This window comes from Balaenoptera physalus (genome assembly GCF_965194825.1).
Source record: "Balaenoptera physalus genome assembly, chromosome: 10".
Classification (NCBI taxonomy): Eukaryota; Metazoa; Chordata; class Mammalia; order Artiodactyla; family Balaenopteridae; genus Balaenoptera; species Balaenoptera physalus.
The window spans coordinates 113,767,035-113,789,868 of NC_138889.1; the positions used below are offsets into that span (position 1 = coordinate 113,767,035).

General features: G+C 65.3%; 4 protein-coding genes across 17 annotated transcripts; 3 read left to right on the plus strand and 1 right to left on the minus strand.

Moving 5' to 3' along the window:
• Positions 1 to 247: 247 nt before the first annotated feature.
• On the minus strand, positions 248 to 2,232 carry RPLP2 (ribosomal protein lateral stalk subunit P2). 4 transcript variants are annotated; one of them, XM_082477277.1, is made up of 5 exons: positions 2,079 to 2,232; positions 1,766 to 1,889; positions 1,095 to 1,260; positions 464 to 562; positions 248 to 356 (listed from the first exon to the last, which is right to left on the minus strand). In XM_082477277.1, exons 2-5 carry the CDS (start codon positions 1,886 to 1,888, stop codon positions 283 to 285), a joined length of 462 nt encoding a protein of 153 aa, XP_082333403.1. In that variant the 5' UTR covers position 1,889; positions 2,079 to 2,232; the 3' UTR covers positions 248 to 282. The 4 variants fall into 4 exon arrangements, with proteins under 4 accessions (XP_082333403.1, XP_082333402.1, XP_082333405.1 ...); XM_082477276.1 differs by having other exon boundaries at positions 248 to 359; positions 2,079 to 2,230; XM_082477279.1 differs by having other exon boundaries at positions 1,212 to 1,260; positions 2,079 to 2,229.
• PIDD1 (p53-induced death domain protein 1) lies at positions 2,211 to 14,442 on the plus strand. Of its 9 annotated transcripts, none has more exons than XM_082477243.1 (17): positions 2,211 to 2,341; positions 2,420 to 2,556; positions 5,586 to 5,965; positions 6,402 to 6,815; positions 7,153 to 7,362; positions 7,449 to 7,503; positions 7,659 to 7,860; positions 7,938 to 8,063; positions 8,155 to 8,334; positions 8,413 to 8,560; positions 8,676 to 8,811; positions 8,891 to 9,041; positions 9,134 to 9,257; positions 9,335 to 9,453; positions 9,532 to 9,645; positions 9,784 to 9,983; positions 10,209 to 10,595. In XM_082477243.1, the coding sequence occupies exons 2-17, from the start codon at positions 2,531 to 2,533 to the stop codon at positions 10,465 to 10,467; spliced, it is 2,844 nt and encodes a 947-aa protein (XP_082333369.1). In that variant the 5' UTR covers positions 2,211 to 2,341; positions 2,420 to 2,530; the 3' UTR covers positions 10,468 to 10,595. The 9 variants fall into 9 exon arrangements, 7 of the variants coding, with proteins under 7 accessions (XP_082333369.1, XP_082333368.1, XP_082333370.1 ...); XM_082477242.1 differs by having other exon boundaries at positions 2,221 to 2,308; positions 2,420 to 4,930; XR_014268048.1 differs by lacking the exon at positions 2,211 to 2,341 and adding an exon at positions 14,327 to 14,442 and having other exon boundaries at positions 2,430 to 4,930; positions 10,209 to 10,518.
• On the plus strand, positions 14,329 to 19,169 carry SLC25A22 (solute carrier family 25 member 22). Of its 2 annotated transcripts, XM_082477263.1 has the most exons (9): positions 14,329 to 14,468; positions 14,645 to 14,770; positions 14,980 to 15,035; positions 15,824 to 15,914; positions 16,660 to 16,778; positions 16,896 to 17,070; positions 17,153 to 17,307; positions 17,400 to 17,475; positions 17,554 to 19,169. In XM_082477263.1, the coding sequence occupies exons 1-9, from the start codon at positions 14,449 to 14,451 to the stop codon at positions 17,702 to 17,704; spliced, it is 969 nt and encodes a 322-aa protein (XP_082333389.1). In that variant the 5' UTR covers positions 14,329 to 14,448; the 3' UTR covers positions 17,705 to 19,169. The 2 variants fall into 2 exon arrangements, with proteins under 2 accessions (XP_082333389.1, XP_082333388.1); XM_082477262.1 differs by having other exon boundaries at positions 16,660 to 17,070.
• Positions 19,170 to 19,539: 370 nt separating this feature from the next.
• CEND1 (cell cycle exit and neuronal differentiation 1) lies at positions 19,540 to 22,591 on the plus strand. Of its 2 annotated transcripts, none has more exons than XM_082477476.1 (2): positions 19,540 to 19,632; positions 21,011 to 22,591. In XM_082477476.1, the coding sequence occupies exon 2, from the start codon at positions 21,108 to 21,110 to the stop codon at positions 21,546 to 21,548; it is 441 nt and encodes a 146-aa protein (XP_082333602.1). In that variant the 5' UTR covers positions 19,540 to 19,632; positions 21,011 to 21,107; the 3' UTR covers positions 21,549 to 22,591. The 2 variants fall into 2 exon arrangements, with proteins under 2 accessions (XP_082333602.1, XP_082333603.1); XM_082477477.1 differs by having other exon boundaries at positions 19,542 to 19,609.
• The last annotated feature ends 243 nt before the right edge of the window (positions 22,592 to 22,834 follow it).

A 22,834-nucleotide genomic window follows, 5' to 3' on the forward strand; every position in this document is an offset into this window, starting at 1 on the left:
CCCCTGAAGGCCTCATTTCCTAGGAAGGCCCTGGCAGTCCACAGGAGCCAGGACCATGCCCAAGAAGGGGGCTCAAGGCTTGGCCACACTCAAGACCCACAGAAAGTGCCCCCCGTCCAGGCACTCCACTCCTGGCTCTTCAGGCACCCCGCTCCACCTCATCGAGCGAGGGCCTTTGTTCGTCCCGGGATGAGACTAGGATGCAGAGACCACACTCCGACAAAGGGCTCACAGGCAGCTCAAGAAATACGTAAACAGGGTTTTATTTGCAGGAGGGGAACTCTAGTCAAACAAGCCGAACCCCATGTCGTCATCTGACTCTTCTGACTCCTCCTTCTTCTCCTCCTTCTTCTCCTCTGCTGCGGAGAGAAAGTGAGCGGTGAGAAACGCCCGCGGTGCAGGCCACGCTCCCAGCAGAGACCCCAGTGCGTCTGCAGCGCCAGCTGCCTGAGCCTCCACTTACCTGCGGCTGGGGCCGAACCCGCAGCAGGAGCTGCAGCTCCTGGGGCCGCAGAGACGGCCACAGCCCCGCCAGCAGGCACGCTGGCCAGCTTGCCAATGCCTACAGAAACCAGAAAGGAGAGGTGAGACCACAGCAGGAGCCTGGCCTCAACGTTACTCAAGAGTAACGAGACACTTAGTTCAACGTATTAGGATCCACATCATAGGTGCCTGTTCTCCCAGACAGGAGGGTCTGTTGTCACTCCCAGAAATTGGCTTCTAGGAATCCCTCCAGCAGAGCTACAAGACCACAGCGCCCTACCCTGGAGGTAAGCTAGGCAAACATGTTTACGATCAGGCAGGTAAAGTCCGCTGCCCCAGTGTCCAGCAGCGAGCTCACACACCAGGCCGTCTGCTGAGCTGGCTTTGCCCCATCACGGACCCAAGAACAGAACAGTTCCCCAAGAGCTCAACTTCCAGACAAGTCTCACCTACTCCAGTCTGACACCACAGGGCAGGGGCCTGTGGTCAGCCCTAGCACCCCAAGAAGGGGTGGAGAGACTTGCTTACGAAAGCCCAGTGAGAGCATGGGCGCCCTGTCCCGGGGCTGTCTAGAAGCGCCCGTGGCATGAGCCCACCGAAACCCCGCTCACTCCTCTGGGTAAGGCTTCTAGGGTGCTCTGGTCCACAAGCGAAACCTGGCAGGTCACAGGCTGACCGGCAGGAATTAGGATGGACCGTGAAAAAGAAAGCCCCGGACACAACCTCACCCTGAGCAATGACGTCCTCGATGTTCTTTCCGTTCAGCTCACTGATGACCTAAAAGAGAGAAGTGGCCTAGTTTACGAGAGGCCTATCATCACACCCCTGCCCCCAACACAGCCCTCACCACCGACTCAGGACAGGTGAACCGAGACGCCCTGCATGTAAAAACTAACACCAAAACTTACTGCTGGGAAAGGATGCAAAATATCTCACTTTACACTCAGTATGTGTCAAAGTAAGTTTCACCAAGTTGGGTGAAATAAGATCAAAATAAACGTCACCGCTTTCATTAAAAAAGAAAAACAAAACTACTAAGAAACCTCCAATTACACGTGACTTGTGTTTCTACTGAGCCACGCTGAGATTTGGCTTCACCCCCACTTTTTCTTCTTCCAAGCTGTACCGGTACATCAGGACAACCCCAAAACCATATGGGCTGGCAGATATCAGCGGGAACCTACACTTTCCCAAAGGGAAACGCCGAGTCGGGTAAGGGAGGGGTCCCCCTGTGCGGAGTACAAAGCAGACCGGGGGCTTCGGGGCCCAGCGAGGCGGCTACCTTATTGAGCCGGTCGTCGTCCGCCTCGATGCCCACGCTGTCCAGGATCTTCTTGATGTCCTTGGCGTTGGGGGAGGAATTGCCCCCGAGGGCGGCCAGCAGGTAGGAGGCGACGTAGCGCATCCTGCGGCGCGAGGAGAAGGCGGCGGCGTTACAGGGAGGCCTCCCACCCCGACCCCGGCCCGTGCGCGGGCGCGCGTGGCTCGGTCCGGGGACCCCGCAGAGGCTCGGCTCGCGCCCTGCCCCGCCCGCCCTCCCTCCCTCCGCTGCACTCCCGGCCCGGCCCGCGCCCCGGCCTGCCCGCCCCACTAACTTGGCGGCGGCGGAGAAGCCTCGCGCGTGCGACTTCAGCGGCGTCAGGGACGGAAAGGAAGGCGCCGGTGCGGGGGGCGGGGGTAATTCGCTACCCAGAAGCCTCCGGAACCTGCGCGCAGCGCCCCTTGAGGGCGCCTCCTAGTGATGTCAGACGGTGCCTAGCCCAGGAGGACGCAGGTGACGCCATTATCCCGTCTTGTCCCGCAGCCACCACCGCAAAGGCGAAAGGCAGTTCCGGCCCGCCTTCTTGTATACAGTGGGGTGAGTGCCCCTCGAGATCCCTGGGGGAAGCGGGGTAAAGCGAGGCGCGAGTCCGAAGTACAGCGTTTTTCCCTTTAGGGCTCCCAGGATGCCACGCGGCGCCTACAGTTCCCACCATGCAGCGCAGCCTCCACGTCCTGGACGCGTCTCTGCGGGGGAGGCCGACGCGGCCGGCGAACTACAAGTCCCATGGTGCATGGCTACCGGAAGCGCGGGTACGCTGATGCCTGCGCTGGCCGCACGTGGCCCGGGCGTTATTGCACTGGTCCAGCCCGCTGACCTTCTGGGTCTCAGGTGGTTCCCAGCCGCGGGGACAGGAGTTCGCTGTCCGGCCCGCCCAGTGGGGTGGGCGAGCCGCTCAGCGCGCTCACACCGCGGAACCGAGCCACTGCTCCCCCCCCAGCGCCTTGGTGGCTCTGGCCGAAGCTGGGAGACCCTGTCACCGCTGCCCCGAGGAGCGGAGCCAGGAGTGCTGAAGCCCGCGTGACTCCCCCCCGCCCTGCCACCCAGCCCTGGCCTTGTCGGCTCGGGACAGATCTCAGGGTCCACGCGGACGTAGCACACGTCACTCATTCACTCTCCGTGTCAGGAACCCTGCTGCAGGCTGGCGTCAGTCCTGAGAGGGAACAGGCCCGGTTCTGCCTCCGCAGAACTCAGGTTCTAGTGTGGGGACACACAAAAGTAAATAAACGAGGCAGTCCCAGGCTGACACTGCCACGGGGCTGAAGGATGAGAAGGAGCCGGCCCTGCGAAGATGTGGGGCGAGCGTCAGGCCCCAGGGGTCAGATGCAAAGGCCCAACTAAGGTGGCCGGAGATGGGTTCAGAGGCAGCAGCCAGCCCATTCGGGCTCTGACAGCAGGTGAACCCACGTGTTAGCGCCAAGCACTGGTTTGTTAACGCAAGCCACACGGTACACCCCCCCCCGCCCCCCGCCGTCGTGTAGATGAGGTCAGGCGTAGAAAGGTTTTCTTGCTCAGGGTCACACAGCTGCGGTAAAGTGGGGAAACCATTTGGGAAGAATGGGACTTAACTGTAATCACACAAGAAAGTGTTGTGATTGTTTTTATTTAAATTTTTTAATGGTAAAATAATACATAACGTAAAACTTACCATTTTTAAAAATTTTATTTATTTATGGCTGTGTTGGGTCTTCGTTTCTGTGCCAGGGCTTTCTCTAGTTGCGGCAAGTGGGGGCCACTCACTATCGCGGTCTCTGTTGTTGCGGAGCACAGGCTCCAGACGCGCAGGCTCAGCAATTGTGGCTCACGGGCCTAGTCGCTCCGCGGCACGTGGGATCTTCCCAGACCAGGGCTCGAACCCATGTCCCCTGCATTGGCAGGTAGATTCTCAACCACTGCGCCACCAGGGAAGCCCAAAACTTACCATTTTAATCATGCAATTTAGGGACACTAGGTGCATTGACATCGTTGTGCAATCATCACCCCCATCTAGCTCCAGAACTTCTCAAACAGAACTCCATACACATTAAACAGTAGCTCCCCATTCCCCTCCCCCAGCCCCTGGCCCGCACCATTTTACTTTCCGTTTCTATGTATGTGACTGCTCTAGGGACTTTACAGAAGTGGAATCATACAGCATTTGTCCTTTTGTGTCTGGCTTATTTCTTTTAGAGTAATGCTCTCAAGGTTCATCCCCATTATAGCATGTGTCAGGATTTCATTTCTTTTTAAGGCTGAGTAATGTTCCTGTGATTGTTTTTTTGTTTGTTTTAAATTCTTCTGGCAGCTATGTGGAAACTGAAGGGGGGATAGGAGCTGGGGAGAATGGAGGCCTGGCGGGAACTGCCCATCTGGGTGGGAGGGATGGCGGTAGCTGGGGAGGGTGGAGGAAAGAGGGTGCACACAGTATCATTTGGGGCAGAACAGGCAGGAGCAGATGTGTTCATGTGTCCGTTTATAGGCACCGACTGTGTGGGGTGAGGAAGCAGGAGTGGGGAAGGTTCTCTTGAGAGTCAGACAGACCTGGTTTGAGGTCCTTGGCTTTGGCGCTCACCAGCTAGTGGCCTTGGGCAACATCTGATCTCTCGGAGCTGCCTTTTCCTTCCTTGTGAGATGCGGAAAGATAGGAGGCAGCATGTGAGGAAGCTCACTGCTGGGGGCATGTGACCCACAGTGATCACCATAAAAGTAGGGCCATTGGAGCTGGGGCCCAGGCTCTGCAGGGCTTGAGGGGAGGCCTTTGGAGCTGGCTTGGGACATTCTCAGAGCTGTCCTCTGGCAGGAGGTAGGTGTGGGGCAGCAGCTTTGATCAGCACCCAATACGCCCTGCAGCCAGAGATCGCACTAGCTCATTTCAACATGGGGCCGGGAATGCACAGCCCTAGAGTAGAGCGGGCCCGGGGCCCGAGAACCTCTGAAAGGTTGGGTTTGGTGGCGCGCAACGCGGGCCCTCCCGCGGAAGGCTGGACGGCAGAGGCACGCAGGCCTACAGGAAGCTGAGTGCAGCAGGGCGGCGACCGGCGGAGGGCGGGCGGGAGGGACACTGAGATCCCGGCCTGCGGACCCTCGCCGGACATGAGTCGAGCTTCCGATGCGGCGGGGCCCGGAAACGCGCCGCCGGGAGCGCAGGTGACGCGCGGGCCGCGGGCGCGCCGTGGGGAGGGCGGCGGGGGAGGGCGTGCTCTCCCGCCCGAGACCCGCCCCGAGCGGTGGGGGCCGCGACTGCGCGGTGCACCGACCTCCTCCGCGGACCGAGGTGCGAGCTGCAAGTGGCGAGGAGCCCACCTCCAGGCGCCAGGAAGTGGGGTCCGGTCCTTAGGAACCACCTCACACTCACTGCTCTGACATACGCGGGCACGATCACCCGGCCCTTGCCTGGAACACCGGCCCCACGTGGTAGATGAGAGCCGGGACCTCTGGTCAAAGCTGAGGAATGTGAAGGTTGGAGGTGGGGCTGGACCCAGAGGGGGTGGGGGGTGGAATAGGACCTGACATCTCTAGGAGTCCCTTGTCAAGTTTCCAGATTTGGGACGTGAAGCCTCACTTTTCCCCCCTCTCTCAAGCACGTCCCCAGGCCCCTCTGCACACAGAGGTCTCCCTGCCTGCTGCCTTCCCAGCGGGAGTCCTATTCCCCGGCCCCATTTCAGCGATGATCTGTCCAGCCTAGGCTTTGGGCTCTGGACCAGCTGGCCTGGCTCAAGAGCTCCCCCCAGCCAGCGTCCCCCTTCCTCTGGCTAGAGGACGCCCAGCCCCCTTCTACCCACTCCTCCCCCTGACTCTGCAGCCTCCCTGGGCCCTGCCTGAGCAGGCCTGCCTGGCGAGCTGGGACATGTCTGGCCCCCGAGGACAGCCGGTGGGCGATGGCTGCGGTGGCGGAGGGGCTGGAGCCCGAGACAGCGGCTGTAGAAGATGCTGCAAGAGATGCTACAGATGCTGCGGATGCAGGACTGGGGGCACCCCCTCTCCTGGTTGGGAACCGGCTGAGCCTGGACCTATACCCCAGGGGCTGCCACCGGCTGCTGCACCTGTGTGCCCAGCAGGTCCGTCAGCTGCTGGAGGTGGAGTTCCTGCGGCTGAGTGGCCACGAGGACCCTCAGCTGCTGCAGGCCACCCTGGCGCGTCTGCCCTGGAGCCTGCCACGCCTCCGCTCCCTGGTCCTCAAAGGTGAGCCCCACCTGGTCCCAGCCTCGTCGCTAGCTCCTGCCTCTGCTTCTTGGTCCTGAAAGGCAAACCCCGGTCCCAACCTCATCACTGTTCTCTGCACAGCGCTACCCAACCCCTTTTCCCCCAAGAGGAAGGTGGCTGAGCCTGGGCTCCTGGACCTGGCAGCTGCCAGTGGGGTCTCCAGCAGACCCCAGTGTGGGTATTTTTCCTGGGGTGGGTCACGGGTGATGACTGTCAGCTGAGTCGAGCCTGTGTTGTCTGTTGCTGCCTCCTTCATCTGCTGGTGACTCTCCAGTATCTGTGTCCATCTCTCGCTGTCTTGGTGGGGTTGGGGTGGAGGTCTGTGTTTCCATGCACCTGTTTCCCTGGCTGGCAGGGCTGAGCTGGGACCTGGGACTCTGGCTCTGAGGGCCATGTCTGCCTTTCCCCCACCCAGGTGGGCAACATCGGGACGCTCTGGGTGCCTGCCTCCGGGGCTCCCTCGCCACGCTGCCCGCCAGCCTGAGTGGCCTAGCCCACTTGGCCCACCTGGACCTGAGCTTCAACAGCCTGGAGACGTTGCCAGCCTGTGTCCCGCAGTTGTGTGGCCTGGGTGCCCTCCTGCTCTCTCATAACTGCCTCTCAGAGCTGCCTGAGGCCCTGGGGGCCCTCCCCGCCCTCACCTTCCTCGCTGCCACCCACAACCGCCTGCAAACGCTGCCCACAGCACTGGGGTCCTTGTCCACCCTGCAGCGCCTCGATCTCTCTGAGAACCTGCTGGATGCTCTGCCCCCGGAGATCGGAGGCCTGAGCAGCCTGGCCGAGCTCAACCTGGCCTCCAACCGGCTGCAGGGCCTCCCTGCCTCCCTTGGTGAGTCGCAGCCTTGGCCCCTGGGCCTGATGGGCCTGACGGCCTGTCGGTCACTGCCCAACCTGCCCTGTCCCGCAGCCCTCTCTCCGCAGGGCCTCGCGCGCACAGGCTGGCCCACCTTGAGCCTTCGCCCCCCTCGGCAGCCCTTGCTTGCCCCCCACTTCCCTGGCTGTCGAGGCTCCCTGCGCAGGCCTGCCCGAGCTCTCTCGTCCAGGCAAAGGGCAGAGACTGAAAGGGCTTCTCTGGGAGGCCCCAGCGTGAGCGGCCTGGCCTGGCGCTCCAGGGGTGGGGTGGCCCTGTGCGGTCCTCCGCTGGCCCTAAGCTGGCGCTCCTGCAGCGGGCCTGCGGTCCCTACGGCTCCTCGTTCTGCACAGCAACCTTCTGGCTTCGGTGCCTGCCGGCCTGGCTCGCCTCCCGCTGCTCACCCGGCTCGACCTGAGGGACAACCAGCTCCAGGACGTGCCCCCCGAGCTACTGGATGCCCCCTTCGTGCGCCTGCAAGGAAACCCCCTGGGTGGGCCTAGCCCTGCCCCCCACAGTCCTCCAGGTAGGCTCTCTGGTGGGGACGGGGGCAGACCACAGACAGGGCGCAGGTGTTGCCACCATCCTAACAACCCATCTGCCCTTCCACAGGGACACCCGTGGTCCCAGAAATGCCCAGACTGTTGCTGACTTCAGATCTGGACAGGTATGGTGTGGAGGAGGGGCCGGGCTGTAGAAGCATCTGTCCACTCTGTACACCTGCCCGTGCCTCGGGGATCTCCTAGAGTTGCCCAGGGTGCCAGACTCAGACATATGGGACCCTGCTGCGTCTGACCCGATGTCCACCCTGTCTTCCCTCAGCTTCGCCGTGACCCCCCTAGGCTGCTCTGTGACCCTGGCCTGTGGTGTCCGCCTGCAGTTCCCCGTGGGAGCCACTGCTACCCCTGTTACCGTCCGCTATCGACTGTGGCTGCCAGAGCCACGCCTCGTCCCCCTGGGTCCCCATGACTCTCTGCTCAGTGGTGTCCTGGAGCTGCAGCCCCATGGGGTGGCCTTCCAGAAGGCACGGCCAGGGCGGGTCGGGGCCGGTGAGGAGGGCCCAGGCGTGGCCCTGGCACTCACACCATGCTTGCCTGGCAGGAGGTGGGCCTGTGGCTGCTCTTTGTGCCCCCACGGGCCCGGCGTTGCCGTGAGGTGGTGGTCAGGACCCTGAGTGACAATAGCTGGAGTGACCTGGAGACCCACCTGGAGGAAGAGGCGCCCAAGGTGAGGGCTGTCCAGGCCCATCTGGGAAGGGAGCATCTCTGCCTTCGCCCAGCTGTCCCTGACCCTGTCCCTCTGCACCCCCCACGCCCAGCGGCTCTGGGCTCGCTGCCAGGTGCCTCACTTCTCCTGGTTCCTCGTGGTTTCGCGCCCTGTGTCTGACGCCTGCCTGGTGCCACCAGAGGGGACATTGCTGTGCTCCTCAGGACATCCTGGGGTCAAGGTCACATTCCCCCCTGGGGCCACTGAGGAGCCCCGTCATGTCCGCATGCAGGTACGGGCAGGGCAGCTGCCAAGGGTGGCGGGTGGTGCCTGGGCACAGAGGTGATCGCTCGGGTGCCCTCTGCTCCAGGTGGTGCGCGTGGGCAGCAGAGAACTGCCGGCCCTGCTGGGAGAGCCTGAGGCGGCCACCAGCCCCCTGCTCTACCTCTCCCAGAGCGGCCCCCCCAGCTTCCTTCGACCGGTCACCGTGCAACTGCCTCTGCCCCCCGGCGTCACAGGTGAGAGACGGCTGTGTGGCCTCCTGGACTTGTAGCCACGGGGTGGGGGGGACAGTTCTCAGAAGGGGGGCCCCGGGCAGGGAGGCCTCAGCCTGTGGCCCCCTGCCACCCACAGGCCTGAGTCTGGACCGCTCGCACCTGCACCTGCTGTACCGGGCCCCTCCTGCGGCCACCTGGGATGACATCACGGCGCAGGTGGCGCTGGAGCTCACCCACCTGTATGCTCGCTTCCAGGTCACGTGCTTCTCCTGGTCAGTGCCCACCCCCCGCTTCCTCGGTCCCCCACCCCCGCCCCGGTCTGCGCACCCCGCTCACCCCCAGCCTTCCCAGGTACTGGCTCTGGTACACCACCAAGACCTGCGTGGGGGGCCTGGCGCGGAAGGCCTGGGAGCGGCTGCGGCTGCACCGCGTGAACCTCATTGCGCTGCAGAGGCGCCGGGACCCCGAGCAGGTCCTGCTGCAGTGCCTGCCCCGCAACAAGGTGGGGGCGGGGGCAGAGGGCTGGGAGGGCGGGGCGGGGGCCGGGGGCCAGGGCAGGGCATCGGGCTCCCAGCCAGTGGGTCGTCCTCGCAGGTGGATAGCACCTTGCGGCGGCTGCTGGAGCGGTACCGCGGCCCGGAGCCCTCAGACACCGTGGAGATGTTTGAGGGCGAGAAGTTCTTCGCTGCCTTCGAGAGGGGCATCGACGTGGATGCCGGTAGGCTCCCTGCGCCCAGAGAAGGGACCCTGGGGCCTGTCCCCGCAGTCCCTGCTGAGCCCACCCCCTGCCCCCAGACCGTCCAGACTGTGTGGAGGGCAGGGTGTGCTTCGTCTTCTACTCACACCTGAAGAACCTGAAGGAGGTGTACGTGACCACAACCCTGGACCGGCGGGCTCAGGCCGTGAGGGGCCAGGTGGGCCAACGGGGTAGGGCCCCCCGGGCTGCCTGGGCCGAGGCCGGAGCACTGAAGCCCACCTCATCCCACCCACAGGTGTCCTTCTACCGGGGAGAGGTGCCAGAGGAGGTGCCTGAGGAGGCGGGGGCTGCTCGGCAGAAGAGGGGTGCAGACGCCCCGTGGATGGCCACTCTGCCCATCAAGCTGCCAGTGCGGCCTGGCGGGGGGAGCGTGTGTGAAGGGGGAAGGGGGTGGCCAGGGGTATGTGCCTGGGCACAGAGGTGGTCGCTCGGGTGCCCTCTGCTCCTGGCAGGGCCAGGGCTCACTGCCACTGCGTCCTCCCCACAGAGACTGCGAGGATCCGAGGGCCCAGGGCAGGGGGCTGGCCTCTCCCTGGCACCTCTGAACCTGGGCGACGCCGAGACTGGGTTCCTGACACAGAGCAACCTGCTAAATGTGGCCGGCCGCCTGGGCCCTGACTGGCCAGCCGTGGCCCTGCACCTGGGTTTGCCCTACCGTGAGCTGCAGCGCATCCGGCATGAGTTCCGGTGAGTTCTTTTGAGCCTCCCTTCCCACTGCTGGCCTGCCTACTGGAGGCTGGTTGAAGTTCTGTGCAGGGGAGGTGGGGGCAGGGCAAATAGTCAGGAAAGGGAGGGTCTGGCCACCCCTGGCCCGGGGAGAAAGGAACCCATCTTGGGAGGGTGATCAAGACCCTGGGTGTGGCGGGTGGTCCTGGGCTGGGCCCCTCCCTCACCATTCCCCTGTCCCCCCAGGGACGACCTGGATGGGCAGATCCGCCATATGCTCTTCTCCTGGGCTGAGCGCCAGGCTGGGCAGCCAGGGGCCGTGGGGCTCCTCGTGCAGGCCCTGGAGCAGAGTGACCGGCGGGACGTGGCCGAAGAGGTGCGGGCTGTCTTGGAGCTTGGCCGCCGCAAGTACCAGGAGGGCATCCAGCGCACAAGCCTGGCCCCCGGGGACCTTGGCCCACCTGGCTCTTCAGCATCACAATCCGCCGAGCCTGCCCAGGCCTAGAACCTACCGACTTTGGGCTGGTCCCTGACATCCTTTGGCCAATAGTTAGAGGTGCCCACTTTCAAACCTTCCCTGGGTATGGGGACAGTGACCCTCTCCTCCTTGTGTAACAAATGTGCACCATCCTGGCTGCTGTCTCAGAGCTCAGTTTATTTGCTGGGTGGAGAGGCAGGCGGAAGGCACGCGGAGGCCAGATCAGAGGCCTGGCCCCTGCTGCGAGGCGGCCTGTGCACGGGCTTCCCCACAGCCCTCGCTCCTGCTTGTCTCCGGCCCAGCGCCTCCTCTTGGTCCTGATCTCTGCGAGAGAGGGGGCCCCAGCTACAAAGTAACGGCCGCAGCCCCGATGGATACAAAGTCACCCTGTGCGGGATTGCACATCTGCCCTTTGGTGGCGGTGAGGTGCGGGTGCTTGGCCAGTTCAGTCCCCTCCCAGCACCGCTCCTCCCCTAGGACACCTCGTCCCAGCGCACCTCGCCATCCGCTGGCCCGACGGGAATAGTCCCTGGTCCCCGGCCCATGGACGGGCGCGAGGCCGGACACACAGGGAAGACCCTTGGGGACCTAGGGTGAGGGCTTGGCGCTGGGCTGTGGCCCGCCGGGCGCAGTGGCCGCGGCGGCCGGGAGAGGGAGCCGGAGGCCGCGAGCGGGCCGAGGACCGGGGGCGGAGCGCGCGCGGCGCCGAGCGGACGCGCCCCCGCGTTTAGGTGAAGCCGGGCGCGCGTCGCGGCGGGGAGGCGAGAGCGGCGGCGGCGGCGGCGGCGGCAGAGCGCGCGGTGAGTGCCCGCGGGGCGGCTCCCTTCCGCGGCGCCCACCCGAGTGCAGCCCGGCTACGGGGGCGAGGGGCACCACGACGGCTGTGGGAGGTGACATCTGCCCGGACGAGGAGGCTCTTGCGGGGCCCGCGCCGGCGGATGCTGCGACCCGCTGCCGCTGGAGTGTGGGAGGCCGTGCTCGGCCCCGGGCGGTGCCGGGCGCGCTCCCCGCGCACACGTGTCCCCGCGGGGTAGGAGACGGGGGCCGGTGGCCAAGGAACAGAAGCCCGGCCGTAGGGGGGACACACGTGGGGCCCTGCTGGACGTATGTGGACACGTGCTTGGCTGGAGTCGCCATCGCCTGGAGGGGGACAGCGTGGCCGTCCGGGCCCCGTCCGGACCCCCTCCAGCGAGACGGGGAGTTGAGCCGTCCTCCAAGCGGAGCCCTGAACTCCCACCCCACACCTCCTTTGTCACCGGCTTGGCGCCCCTCCAGACGGCTGGACAGAAAGCGCCTCCCCGGGGGGAAGGCGCTGGGGGAGATTGAATGGGGAGCAAGTGGCCAGCCCCAGACTCTGAGCCTCACCCCCATTGCCTTTTTTTGGGGGGTTGGGGGAGCTCAGCGGCTTCATTTGTGGGAGATTTTACCTCTGGGGGGCCTGGAAGCAGCAGCATCGTCCTGTGGGTGGTCTCTGTGAGCTGCGATGTCCACAGCCTTGCCTGCAACCCCACTTTACCAGGCTGCGGGGAACCGGAGGGGGTACAGGGAGGGCTGACAGCCCTGGGGCCTCAGGCCTGGCTGTGGCTGCCAGGTTTCTATGGCAACATGGGGGCGCAAGGGGAGGGCCCTCCAAGCTGTCTCATGAGCAGGGTGTGGGAACACTGAGTGAGGACAGAAAAAGGAGCGTTCAGGGTCCGGAGGACCCCTTGCCAATCGTCCCCCGGCAGAGCCCACTCGCCCCACTGTTCTCAGTTCTGCAACCGTCTTCCCCATTCCAGCCGGCAGAGTGTGATGTGGGACCCCAGAGCTGCCTGTCTTCCTGGGACAACTGCTCTCCTCCCCACCTTGGATAGTCTGTCTGACTTCCGGGGCCCCCATCATCCAGATGTCCCTTACCCCAGACGGGAGGCAGGGCTCACTCAGTCCCCATAGGGCAGGATGTGGACTTTGCCCCCAAGGGTCTGGGACAGCGGAGAGAGGCGGCTGTGGCCAGTCTACACCTGGAGGGTGGGGGAGGGTGGGGGTGGGAAGAGAGGGTCAGGTTGAAGTGCAGAGGTCAGACTCCTCTCTGCAGGGTGGGGCATGGAGAAGCAGGTCCTGGCACTGAGGCCCTGGGCGAGTGGGGGGGGGGGGTGTGCAGCTTGGCAGGGCAGAGGGCTCTGGGAGTGCTGGTTCCCATGCCCTCTGGACCTGCCAGGTGAACAGGCCTATGGGTGGCAGCCAGTGGCCTCTGAGGCCCAGCCACCCCCTCCCTGGCCTTTCCAGCAGACAAGCATGTCTTTCTCTGCTCCAGCGTGAGTCTTCCCTGAAGTTCACCTTCCCCCAAAAGACCCACAAGTCCCACAGGCACGAGTGGACACAGACCCATCTCCACCCCATGGCACCAGATTCCCCATGCCTGGGCGCAGAGAGAGCCCTATCCTTGGGGTCCCAGGGCCCTAGGCAGATGCAGCCTGCAGGCTGCAGACAGAAACCCATGGGGCAGCTGGGGGCACGATGGTCAGGGTCTGGGGTCCCTGTGAACCGGTTGCGTGGCTTGGCTGGGTCAGCCCGAGTCTGACCCACTGCCCCACGGGCTGGAGGGGGCTCCGAGGCCAGTCCCTGCCTCCCAGAAGCTGTCACACCCCCTTCTCATCCCTTCTCCCACAGGGGCAGGGAGCCTCATCCCGCCCAAAGTGAAAGAGAAAGTCACCACCCCCCTCAGGCCCGCCCCGCCCCGCCCCGCCCCGCAGCCAATCCCCGCAGCCGGCGCCGCCCTCGGCCGCTGGATCTCCTCCGCCCGCCCGCGGGCTGTAGTCTCGGAGGAGGAGCCGGTCCGGTGCACCTTGGGGTGAGCGGGACCGCGGCGGGGGGCGGAGGGGCTGATGAGGAGGCAGGGGACATCCCGGCCCAGGAAAGCTGAGGTGAAGGTCACCAGTCCTCGGAGGGACGACAGGTGTGAGCCAGCCGTGTGACCCTGGGTGGCAGAGCTTCGGGTGGGAGCCTGTGACAGCTGGCCTCTGAGGGGGCCAGAGTGGGGGGGGAGGACCCCACAGCCCAGTTTTTATGGCTGTGCCCCCCCATAGGAGGCCCCCGAGGCTGGCTCTGGCTCCCCAACCCTGCCCCTAGAGAGAGGGGCCTCTTGTCTCTGCACCCCTGGAGTAGCTGGGGGACTAGCCCCAGGGAGCCTCGGAAGGTCAGCCATCCCCCTCCCAGAGGTCCTGGTCGCTGGCTTCCTCCGTGTGTGTGTGTGTGGGGGGGGTGTGTGTGTGGGTGTGTGTGTGGGTGTGAGTCTGGGGGTGAAATTCCTGGGAGGGTGGGCACAGGGCTGGCTGTGGCTGCATTGGCGCTTCTCTGGTCACCAGGGGAGCGGATGGTCTGGGGGTCCAGCGTGGAGTTGCCACGGGAGTGGGGGCAGCATCTACCGGGCAGCTGTGAGCTGAGCCCCAGTGTGGATCCTGGGGCACTCTCACCCCCCTCCTGAAGAGGGCAGGCGCCCACTGCCTCTGCTCAAGGATGGGGGCCGTCACAGCCCAGTCCAGGGGTGGAGGTGCCCTGACCGGAGTGCTGGCCCCGTCCCCTGCTGCTGCCTCCCCAGAGGCGCCTGGCCCTTTAAAGGGCTCTGCGCACGTGAGCGAGCGAGGCCAGCTGGGAGGACGCAGCCGGTGGAGGGGGCCTGGAGGGGAAGCCGGGTGGCCCAGGGATGGGGCCAAGCGGCAGCGCTTCACCGCACACTGCACGCCCAGGACGTGCGGAGGGCCCCAGCCTGGGAGGGGGCGCTGCGGGGAGGGGCTCGGTGCCCCTTCAGGAGACCTGGGAGGGAGGCTGGGGGGGCTTACTCCTCTGGTGTGCCTCTGAGCGGTGGGTCTGCCCACCCCCGCTGATCCCAGGCCCCTCTTTCTTCTAGGACAGAAGTGTTGGTTTTCAAGCTCCCCTGGAAGTAGAGGACCGCCCCTCCCCCTCCTCCAGCACCACCTCCCCTGTCTGGCATCCACCTCTGCGGCTCCTACCTGAGTGCTCCCGAGTTAAATGGCTGATAAGCAGATCAGGTCAGAACCCGACCCAGCCTCACCCCACCCCTGCCCTCTCCTCCCCGCCGACCTATGGCCGAGGAGGTCGACCTATGGCCGAAGAGGTCGACCTATGGCCGAGGAGGTCGACCTATGGCCGAGGAGGTCGACCTATGGCCGAGGAGGTCGTCCTGACACTCCCTCTGCCCACACAGTCTGCCAGCCAAGCTCATCAATGGCGGCATCGCTGGGCTGATCGGGGTCACCTGCGTGTTCCCCATCGACCTGGCCAAGACAAGGCTGCAGAACCAGCAGAATGGCCAGCGTCTGTACACCAGCATGTGAGCCTGCCGGGCGGGGGGTAGCGGGCGTGGAGCCATGGGTGTGGGGCAGACTTCTGCGCTCTGCTCCCGTGTCCGCCCCCCTCCTGTTAAACCAAAGGGGAAACTGAGGGGGGGCAGGCCTGGGGGAGCTCCTCCCCGGGTCAGGGCTGGGGCCGTTGCTGGATGCCAGGCTGATCCCCTGCTTGCTCCCACCCCCTGGGCTGTAGGTCTGACTGCCTCATCAAGACCATCCGCTCAGAGGGCTACTTCGGGATGTACCGCGGTGAGGCTGGGCACGGGGGAGACCTGGGTAGCACCCTCCTGCAGCCCCAGAGGGGTCCTACCATAGCGGCGGGGAGGCAGGTGGGAAGCCAGGGCAGGGCAGCGTACCTGGGCCTGGTGTGACAGTGTGGACCTGTCCCGTGGGGGCTGGCTGCACTTGCACCGGGGGTCATCAGCCGGGCCCTGGGTGCTGGGGGGACAGGGGGTGGGATCTCTGGGGCACAGCAGTTCTCAGCCCCGTCCCCCACTCACTACCAGTGCACAGCATGGCAGGACACTCTACCACAGTGGCCGCAGCCCCCTCCCCTGCCTCCCGGGATGGGTGGGACCCTGTCTGTGCCAGGAGATTGGGAGGGATGGGGTCATTACTGCAAAGCAGCTTAGGAGACAATCTCCAAGCCTGGATTTGCCCAGATGCTGTGCAGCCCCGAGTCCTCGCCGCTGAGAGGGGCTCGCCACTGCCTCCCCAGCTCTGACCTGCGCCAGGCCGGACGTGGCCTTACCCAGAGCCCCAACACGAGCACGTCTGTAGCCCAGGGGAGGTGTCCCTCAGGGAGGCCGCCCACTGGACTGGGAGGGTTATGTGGGAGGCTGAGCGGAGTGCCTGAAGAAGGCACTGCCTGGCCCGCTGGTGCCACCCCCGCCAGGCACAAATGTGGGCGAGAGGGCAGGAGGACGCAGCCCAGGAGTGACGGGGGGCAGGCTTTGTCAACTGGGAGGCGACTGCCGGCGGAGAGCCTCCCCAGCCCAGGCCACTGACCTGTCTGTGCTCCCCCGTGTGCCACACAGGTGCCGCCGTGAACCTGACCCTCGTCACCCCCGAGAAGGCCATCAAGCTGGCAGCCAATGACTTCTTCCGATATCAGCTCTCCAAGGACGGGTGAGGGGCTCGGCCGGCTGCTGGGGGCCAGGGTCATGAGGGGGAGGGGTCTGTGCTTCCAGACAAAGGACGAAGGCTCTGTCCTCCTGGGGCCCCTCTCCCTGACCTTGCAGGGCCTCCTCTTCCTCTTCCTCCCCTCTCCTCCCTCTCCTCCTCCTCCCCTCCTCCTCCTCCTCCCCTCCTCCTCCTCCCCTCCTCCTCCTCCCCTCCTCCTCCTCCTCCCCTCCTCCTCCTCCTCCCCTCCTCCCCCTCCCCCTCCTGCTCCCCCTCCTCCCCCTCCTGCTCCCCCTCCTCCCCCTCCTCCTCCTCCCCCTCCTCCTCTGTCCCCAGATGCTGAGTCATTGGTGCCCAAGCCCCAGGGGTCCTTGGCCCCCAGCCACTGCCTGATGCCCCTTGTAGGTTGGGATTTGGGGGGCACGGACCAGTTTTCCCCATCACCCGAGGGTGGGGCTGAAAGGGCAGTAGTCCCTTGGAGCACTTGAACCGCCCCCCCGACTCCATTTCTCTTTGCTCAACACCGGCCCCTCGGCCCTTCCCTGGCCCTGCCAGGAGCCATCTGTCTCTTGGGCTCAGCGCCTGTTGCTGGAGAGCCTGGAGGGTGTCTGAGGCTGTGGGGATCTGTACCCCACAGGGCTGCCTCCGCCTCCACCCCTCCCATGCCTCCTCACTCCTGGGCACACTGGGAGGCCCCCTGGGCAGCAGGGGCCTCTGACTCTTCCTTGAAGCCCCACCCTCTTTACTACAGGAAGAAGTTGACCCTGTTCAAGGAGATGCTGGCGGGCTGTGGGGCCGGCACCTGCCAGGTGATCGTGACCACCCCCATGGAGATGCTGAAGATCCAGCTCCAGGACGCGGGCCGCATTGGTGAGGGCGCGGGGCGGCAGGGCAGCCGGGCGGGGGAACTAGCCAGGCCCCTGCCCTGCTACCACCTCGTGCCTCGTGCCGAGAGGGAGACCAGCAGGCCGTCCCCTTTCTCCCCAGCCGCCCAGAGGAAGACCCTTTCTGGCCAGGCCCAGCTTTCCGGCGGACGGGGTGCCCAGCCCTCCATGGAGGCTCCAGCTGCACCCCGGCCCACAGCCACTCAGCTGACCCGGGACCTGCTGCGGAGCCACGGCATCGCCGGCCTCTACAAGGGACTGGGGGCCACGCTGCTCAGGTAGGGGGGCAGGGAGGGTCGGGAGCGGCCCGCCCACCTGCCCCCCACCTCCCAGCCAGTCACCACCGCCCTCCCTCCGCAGGGACGTCCCCTTCTCCATCGTCTACTTCCCCCTCTTTGCCAACCTGAACCAGCTGGGCCGGCCGGCATCTGGGGAGAAGTCTCCTTTCTACGTGTCCTTCCTGGCCGGCTGCGTGGCTGGGAGCACGGCTGCCGTGGCTGTCAACCCCTGTGACGGTCAGTGCCCAGGCCTGGGCCCGGGTCGGGGATGGGGCTGAGGAGTGGGGTCGGCGGTGAGGGGCCCACACTGACCCACACGCCCCCTGCAGTGGTGAAGACCCGGCTCCAGACGCTCCAGCGCGGCGTCAACGAGGACACCTACTCGGGGTTCCTGGACTGCGCCAGGTGGGCGAGGCCCCGGGGGGTGCGGGGCGGGGGTGGGGCAGCCCCAGCCCTGCGGCTCTGATCCCCCTCTCCCCACAGGAAGATCTTGCGGAACGAGGGCCCCACAGCCTTCCTGAAGGGTGCTTACTGCCGCGCCCTGGTCATCGCCCCGCTGTTCGGCATTGCTCAGGTGGTCTACTTCCTGGGCATCGCCGAGACCCTGCTGGGGCTGCCGCGAGTCCAGCCCTGAGCCCGGCAGCCACCCCACGCCCTCCAGCTGAGCGGGACCAGAGTGGGGCCAGGGCCAGGCAACCCCCCCGGATGATGCGAGAGAGTCTCTCCCCACATGGACTTGGGGTGGGGGAGGAAGGGGTGCAGGGTCCACAGAGTGTGCACACGTGGGCCTGGTGGGGTCCTGCCTGCACGACCGCTGGGATCAACGTCTTACTTATGTAGAAAACTCAGAAATCTTTACATTCCTGGAGCCAGCCCTGCCCACCTTTGCCCCCGCCTGACCCCCAGGGACAGAGCTGGTCTCTGGACTGGGGGCCCCCAGGCCTGGGCTGGGCAAGCTGGACCCTCCCCTCCAGTCTACCAGCTCCCGTCCCCGAGGCTTGGCCCCTAGTCCACAGAGGGGACCCTGCACAAACCTATTTATTAACTTGCTGAGCACAAGTGGCTCTGTCCATCCCTCCGTCTGTCCGTCCAGCCTCCCCTGCTGCTGTTCTCGCCTTGGCCAGCCTTGCGGGAGGATTGGGCTCTCCTGCCCCCCATATTGAGCCAGGAATCCTAGGCTGGGGGTCACCCTGCGTTCTGACTCCCAGGACAGGTTCCCCGCCCCCACTGTGGGACCCAGCCTCCCTCCTGGTAGGCCCCTTGGCCTCCACCCCAGGCTGGGGACCCAAAGCGTGTGAAGTCGGGGCGCATGTACGAATGTTGTGGGGAGCAGCTGGTGGCAGCCCTTTGCTGGCCTGGCCCCTCAGGGATGGGGCTGTTGGGGGGACTGCTGCCCTTCCCCACGTGGCCAGGCGTGTGTGCGTGCGTGCGCGTGTGTGCGCGCGCACGCACGTGTGCTGTGTGTGCCCTAGACTCCCCACTGCCCCCTTCCAGAAATTCATCTCTCCGGCCTGCCCCCTCCTGCTGCACCTTTAGTAGACCCCTCTTCTGAGACCACCACCCTGGTGCAGGATTGGCCATAGGGGAGGGCAGGCACGAGGACCAGTCTGGAGCCTGGGAGCATCTGCTCCTCTTGCAGGGGTGCCAGGAGCTGCCCCTCCAGTCTTCCCAGGGCCCACCCTGCTCTCTGGGCCTCTGCACATGCCCCCCCACACACACTTAGTAAAGCTCCGCCCTCCCAGCGCCCCCCCCCCCACTGATGTTGTGAATTGAGGCAGAGGCTCACCCTGCCCTGCCGTGTCCCCAGCCACGTGATCGTGTTGGTGATTGATCTGATGTGCCGGTGCTGTGTTCCCCCACCCCCCGGGCCCCCTCCCTGGAGGCCCCTTCCCGGTGACACTACCTGGGGCTCAGGCCTGGGCCCCCCAGTTCACGGTTGTTCCTGGGGGCTGCCCTCTCCCGTCACATCTGTACCTTGGAAGCTGCTGCTGCTGCTGCTTACAGAATTATATTTTTTTTCTTTCAAATTCAAGAGTTTTAAGAAGTTGTAACTTTTTGTGTCTTGTCATGTAAGAAGATAAATAAATATTCTAAATAGATGCCTCTTCTCTGAGACTCTGGTAGGGGTGAGGAGGGGAAGGGCTCCCTCCTGGTAACTGGCTCCCCTCACCCGGCAGTCCTGGGTCCGTCTGCCCACCCACTGACGGGCACACTGGCTGGAGAGGGTCCTGGGCGGAGTGGCCTCCTGACTCCCTCACAATATGGGATGGGGTTGCGGAAAAGCCAGCCTCGGCCCCTCACCTCCCTGACTCTAAGCTGCCCTTGGGATCAAAAGCGGAGCTGGGTTTGGGGGCCCCAGAGGTCTCAGCCAGCCCGGGGCGCTGTGGTGGCCGAGAGCAGGTGGGCGGAGCCAGCGCTGATGCGGTCCCCGCCCCCCTTCCTGCACCGGAAGCAGTGCATTGTGGGAAACTCCCAGTCCTTCATCCGCAGCCGCCGCCCGCCGCCCGCCGTGGTCCCGCGGAGAGCGCGCTGCGCCGAGGTGGGAGCGCCGGGAGCAGCAGCGTAAGGCGGCGGGGACTCCGCGGGGTGGGGGCGTTGGGCGGGGGCGGGGCGGGGGCGTTGGGCCCCGCAGGAAGAAGCAGCGGTTCTCCGCTATGAAGGTCACCGGGGGCCCTCCGGGGCCCTTGCTCTCTCGGGCACAGCGGCCTGGAGGGGGAGGGGTAGCCGGGTGACGTTAGTATGAGACAGAAATAACCAAGGGTCTGGGGGAGGTGGAGAGTGGACCCCCTGCCCTTTGCAAACTTGATGCCCAGCAGCTGGGTGCCCCTCCAGAATGGCAGGGGTGAGGGGCTGCTGGGGTTCCCGGGGAAGTAGGACAGCAGCTGGGCCTCTCATCAGGACACCCCCATCACGCCGTGACCTTCAGGCGACCTTCACTGTGGTTAGTGTGCATTGCCAGGGTGGGGACCTGGGGCTGCCACCCCCCACGCAGGCTCCCTCTCCCTGAGGGTGGAGGTGGGAGTTCTCAACCTCCTGAAGAAGCGGCAGACCGCCGGTGTCCGGGTGTCCAGGGAGGGAAGACTCAGGTCTAGAGTGGCGAGGCCCGCAGTCCCCCTGCCCTCCCCAGACATTGAGGATCTGGGCCAGGCCTTCCCTACAGCCCAGAGCCCCCGTCCTCTGCCTGGCCCAGATTCGGGGACTCTGAGGCTGATGACAGGGGGCCTGCCCACCCCAGACTCACACCAGGGATTCCCTCCACTCCCAGAGGCAGGCGTGGCCTCAGGGTCACGGAGGACTTCCCGCTCTTAGGCCGGAGCAGGCAAGGCCGGCCATGGGGGTGGGTGCCCGGCGCTGGGGGCAGTAGATGGCTGGCTGGGAGGCACAGGCCTGTCACTGCCACCCTGGCTTCTCCAGCCTTCTGAGAAGACACCCTGGTTTTGTCACATCCAGGTCCTGGCGGCCTTGGGCCCATTCCTACCCCACCAAGGCCCGAGAGCCCAGACTCTGGGTTCCCACCCTGCCCTGCCTACCCCCCAGCCCACCCAGCCCTGAGAAGGGTACACAGTCAGTTCTGCCCAGGCCCACGGGGCTGCTGTCCACCTCCCTGACCGCATACCCTTCTCAGGGCTGGGTGGGCTCTCTTCCCCACGCTGGGCCACCGTGATGGACACGGCACATGTGTGGGCAAGACCATGTCACAGATGAGGAAACTGAAGCCTCTGGCTGGTCTCATCCCGACACCCCAGCCCAAAGGGGCCCACAGCCCCTGCTTGTGTGCTTGGAGGGGCTTCTCAGAAGGTGGGTGAAGCCGGAAGGAGGCCGAGCCCTGGAAGAAGAGGGTCCAGAGAACTGAACAGGGTCTCTATAGGGACAAGGAGGTGGGAGCTGGACAGGACGCCAAGTCTCTTGTCCCAGCCTCGTTGGGTCTCCCCCCACCCAGGCTCATAGGATGCCCAGGGGTGAACTGTCCTGAGCTGCTGCGGTCTAGACACCTGCCTGTCCACGAACGCCCCGTGCAGCCCGCCAGCACACCCACCATGGAGTCCAGAGGGAAGTCGACCAGCAGCCCCAAGGCCGACACCAAGGCTGCTGCTGAGGCCCGAGCACCCACCGCTGTGGATGGGAAAGCCCCCTCGGCTAAGCCAGGGAAGAAGGAGGCCCAAGTGGAGAAGCAGGAGCCTCCGGCGGCCCCCACCCTGCCACCTGCCAAGAAGACCCCGGCCAAGGCAGACCCTGCCCTCCTCAACAACCACAGCAACCTGAAGCCGGCCCCCGCAGCCCCCAGCAGCCCCGATGCAGCCCCCGAGCCCAAGGGCCCTGGGGATGGGGCTGAGGAGGGCGAGGCCCCCAGCGGGGGCCCAGGGGGCCAAGACCCCTGCCCTTTCGAGAACTTGACCCCCCTGTTTGTGGCTGGGGGCATGGCTGTGGCAGCTGCAGCCCTGATTCTTGGTGTGGCCTTCCTGGTCCGAAAGAAATGATGGCTGGTGCCCAGGTGGGGGCACAGCCACTTCCTGTACAGACCTCGGGAATCTAGTGCATGCCAAGTTCACACACAGCTATCTATACATACGTAATACATATACTTGTGTACCCCCCATATACACGCAGAGGAAGAGAGAGAGGGACAGGCCCCCTGCCAACAGTGGAAACCAACCTCCTTCGGTCGGTCAGTCCCCAGCACTTTCCCCTCCGAACCTCGGGGCAGAAGGAGCCCAGGCTCTGTGGGTTACAGAGCAGCACGGGTGGAGCCCTGACGTGGGGTGGAGGCTCATCCTGGACCAGGGCACCTGAGGGCGGAGGAAGGAGTGGGCCGAGTGTGGCCTGCCTGCCCACGGGCCCCAGTGGCTCTGTGGGCTTCCTGGCAGCAGCGTCCCGATGAGCCCCCAGGGTGGGTGCCCCCAGGGCTGGGCAGGGGTCTGACCTGGGTCCAGCCCACGTGGGGACATTAAAGCGTGTGGCTGTTTCACTCTCCCCATTTCTGCTCTTTGCTTGCAGCCGGGGGTGGGGCGTTCATCTGGCGGGGCTGACTCCGGGGGGCTGACCTCAGGCGGGCGGAGTTTCCGAGCCACTTGCCTGGTCGCCTGAGCCCTGGCTGGGTGGACAGACAGCCCGAAGGCTGGTGTCGGGAGGGGCTCCCCAAGTTTACCTTCTAGCTGGGCCCCCACATTTCCTCTCCTGACCCCCATCCCACCCTGCGGCAGTTGTCCTGCGGGCAGCTGAGAGCCTGGCAGGGAGGGAGCTGTGCCGGCCTAGCCCCCCACAGACGGCACCTCCTGCCTCACCCAGCGTCCTCGGAGTCTCACAAGCGTATACATGCAATAACACAGGTAGAGTAGAACCGCTTGGCGGGTGACCATCACCCACGTCCGCTGCCCCACTGTGCCTGCAGGGAGACCATGCTTTGCTGGGCCCGTGGCAGTGGGCGCTGTGGGAGCCTGATATGCCCTTGCCTGGCCAGCCGGCCACTGGAACCCCGGGCCTGAGAGGAGGCAGAGTCTGAAATAAACTCTAATTATCTAAAGGCTGGGCTGGCGTCCTCACCTGCACGCGGCCGGGACAGGCTGGGGCTGCCTGTCTGGGTGTGTGGGGTGTCATGTATCCACACTGAGGGCCTTCCAGGGAGGGGCAGGGACCCCCAGGTGCCCCTCACCAGCCCTTCCTGCCACCTCCGTGCCCTCGATCCTGGTGGGCTCTACCCACAGCCCCGCCCAGGGCCTGGCCCCTCCCAGACAGCCACAGCCAGGCCTTCCTGCAGGCCCTGACC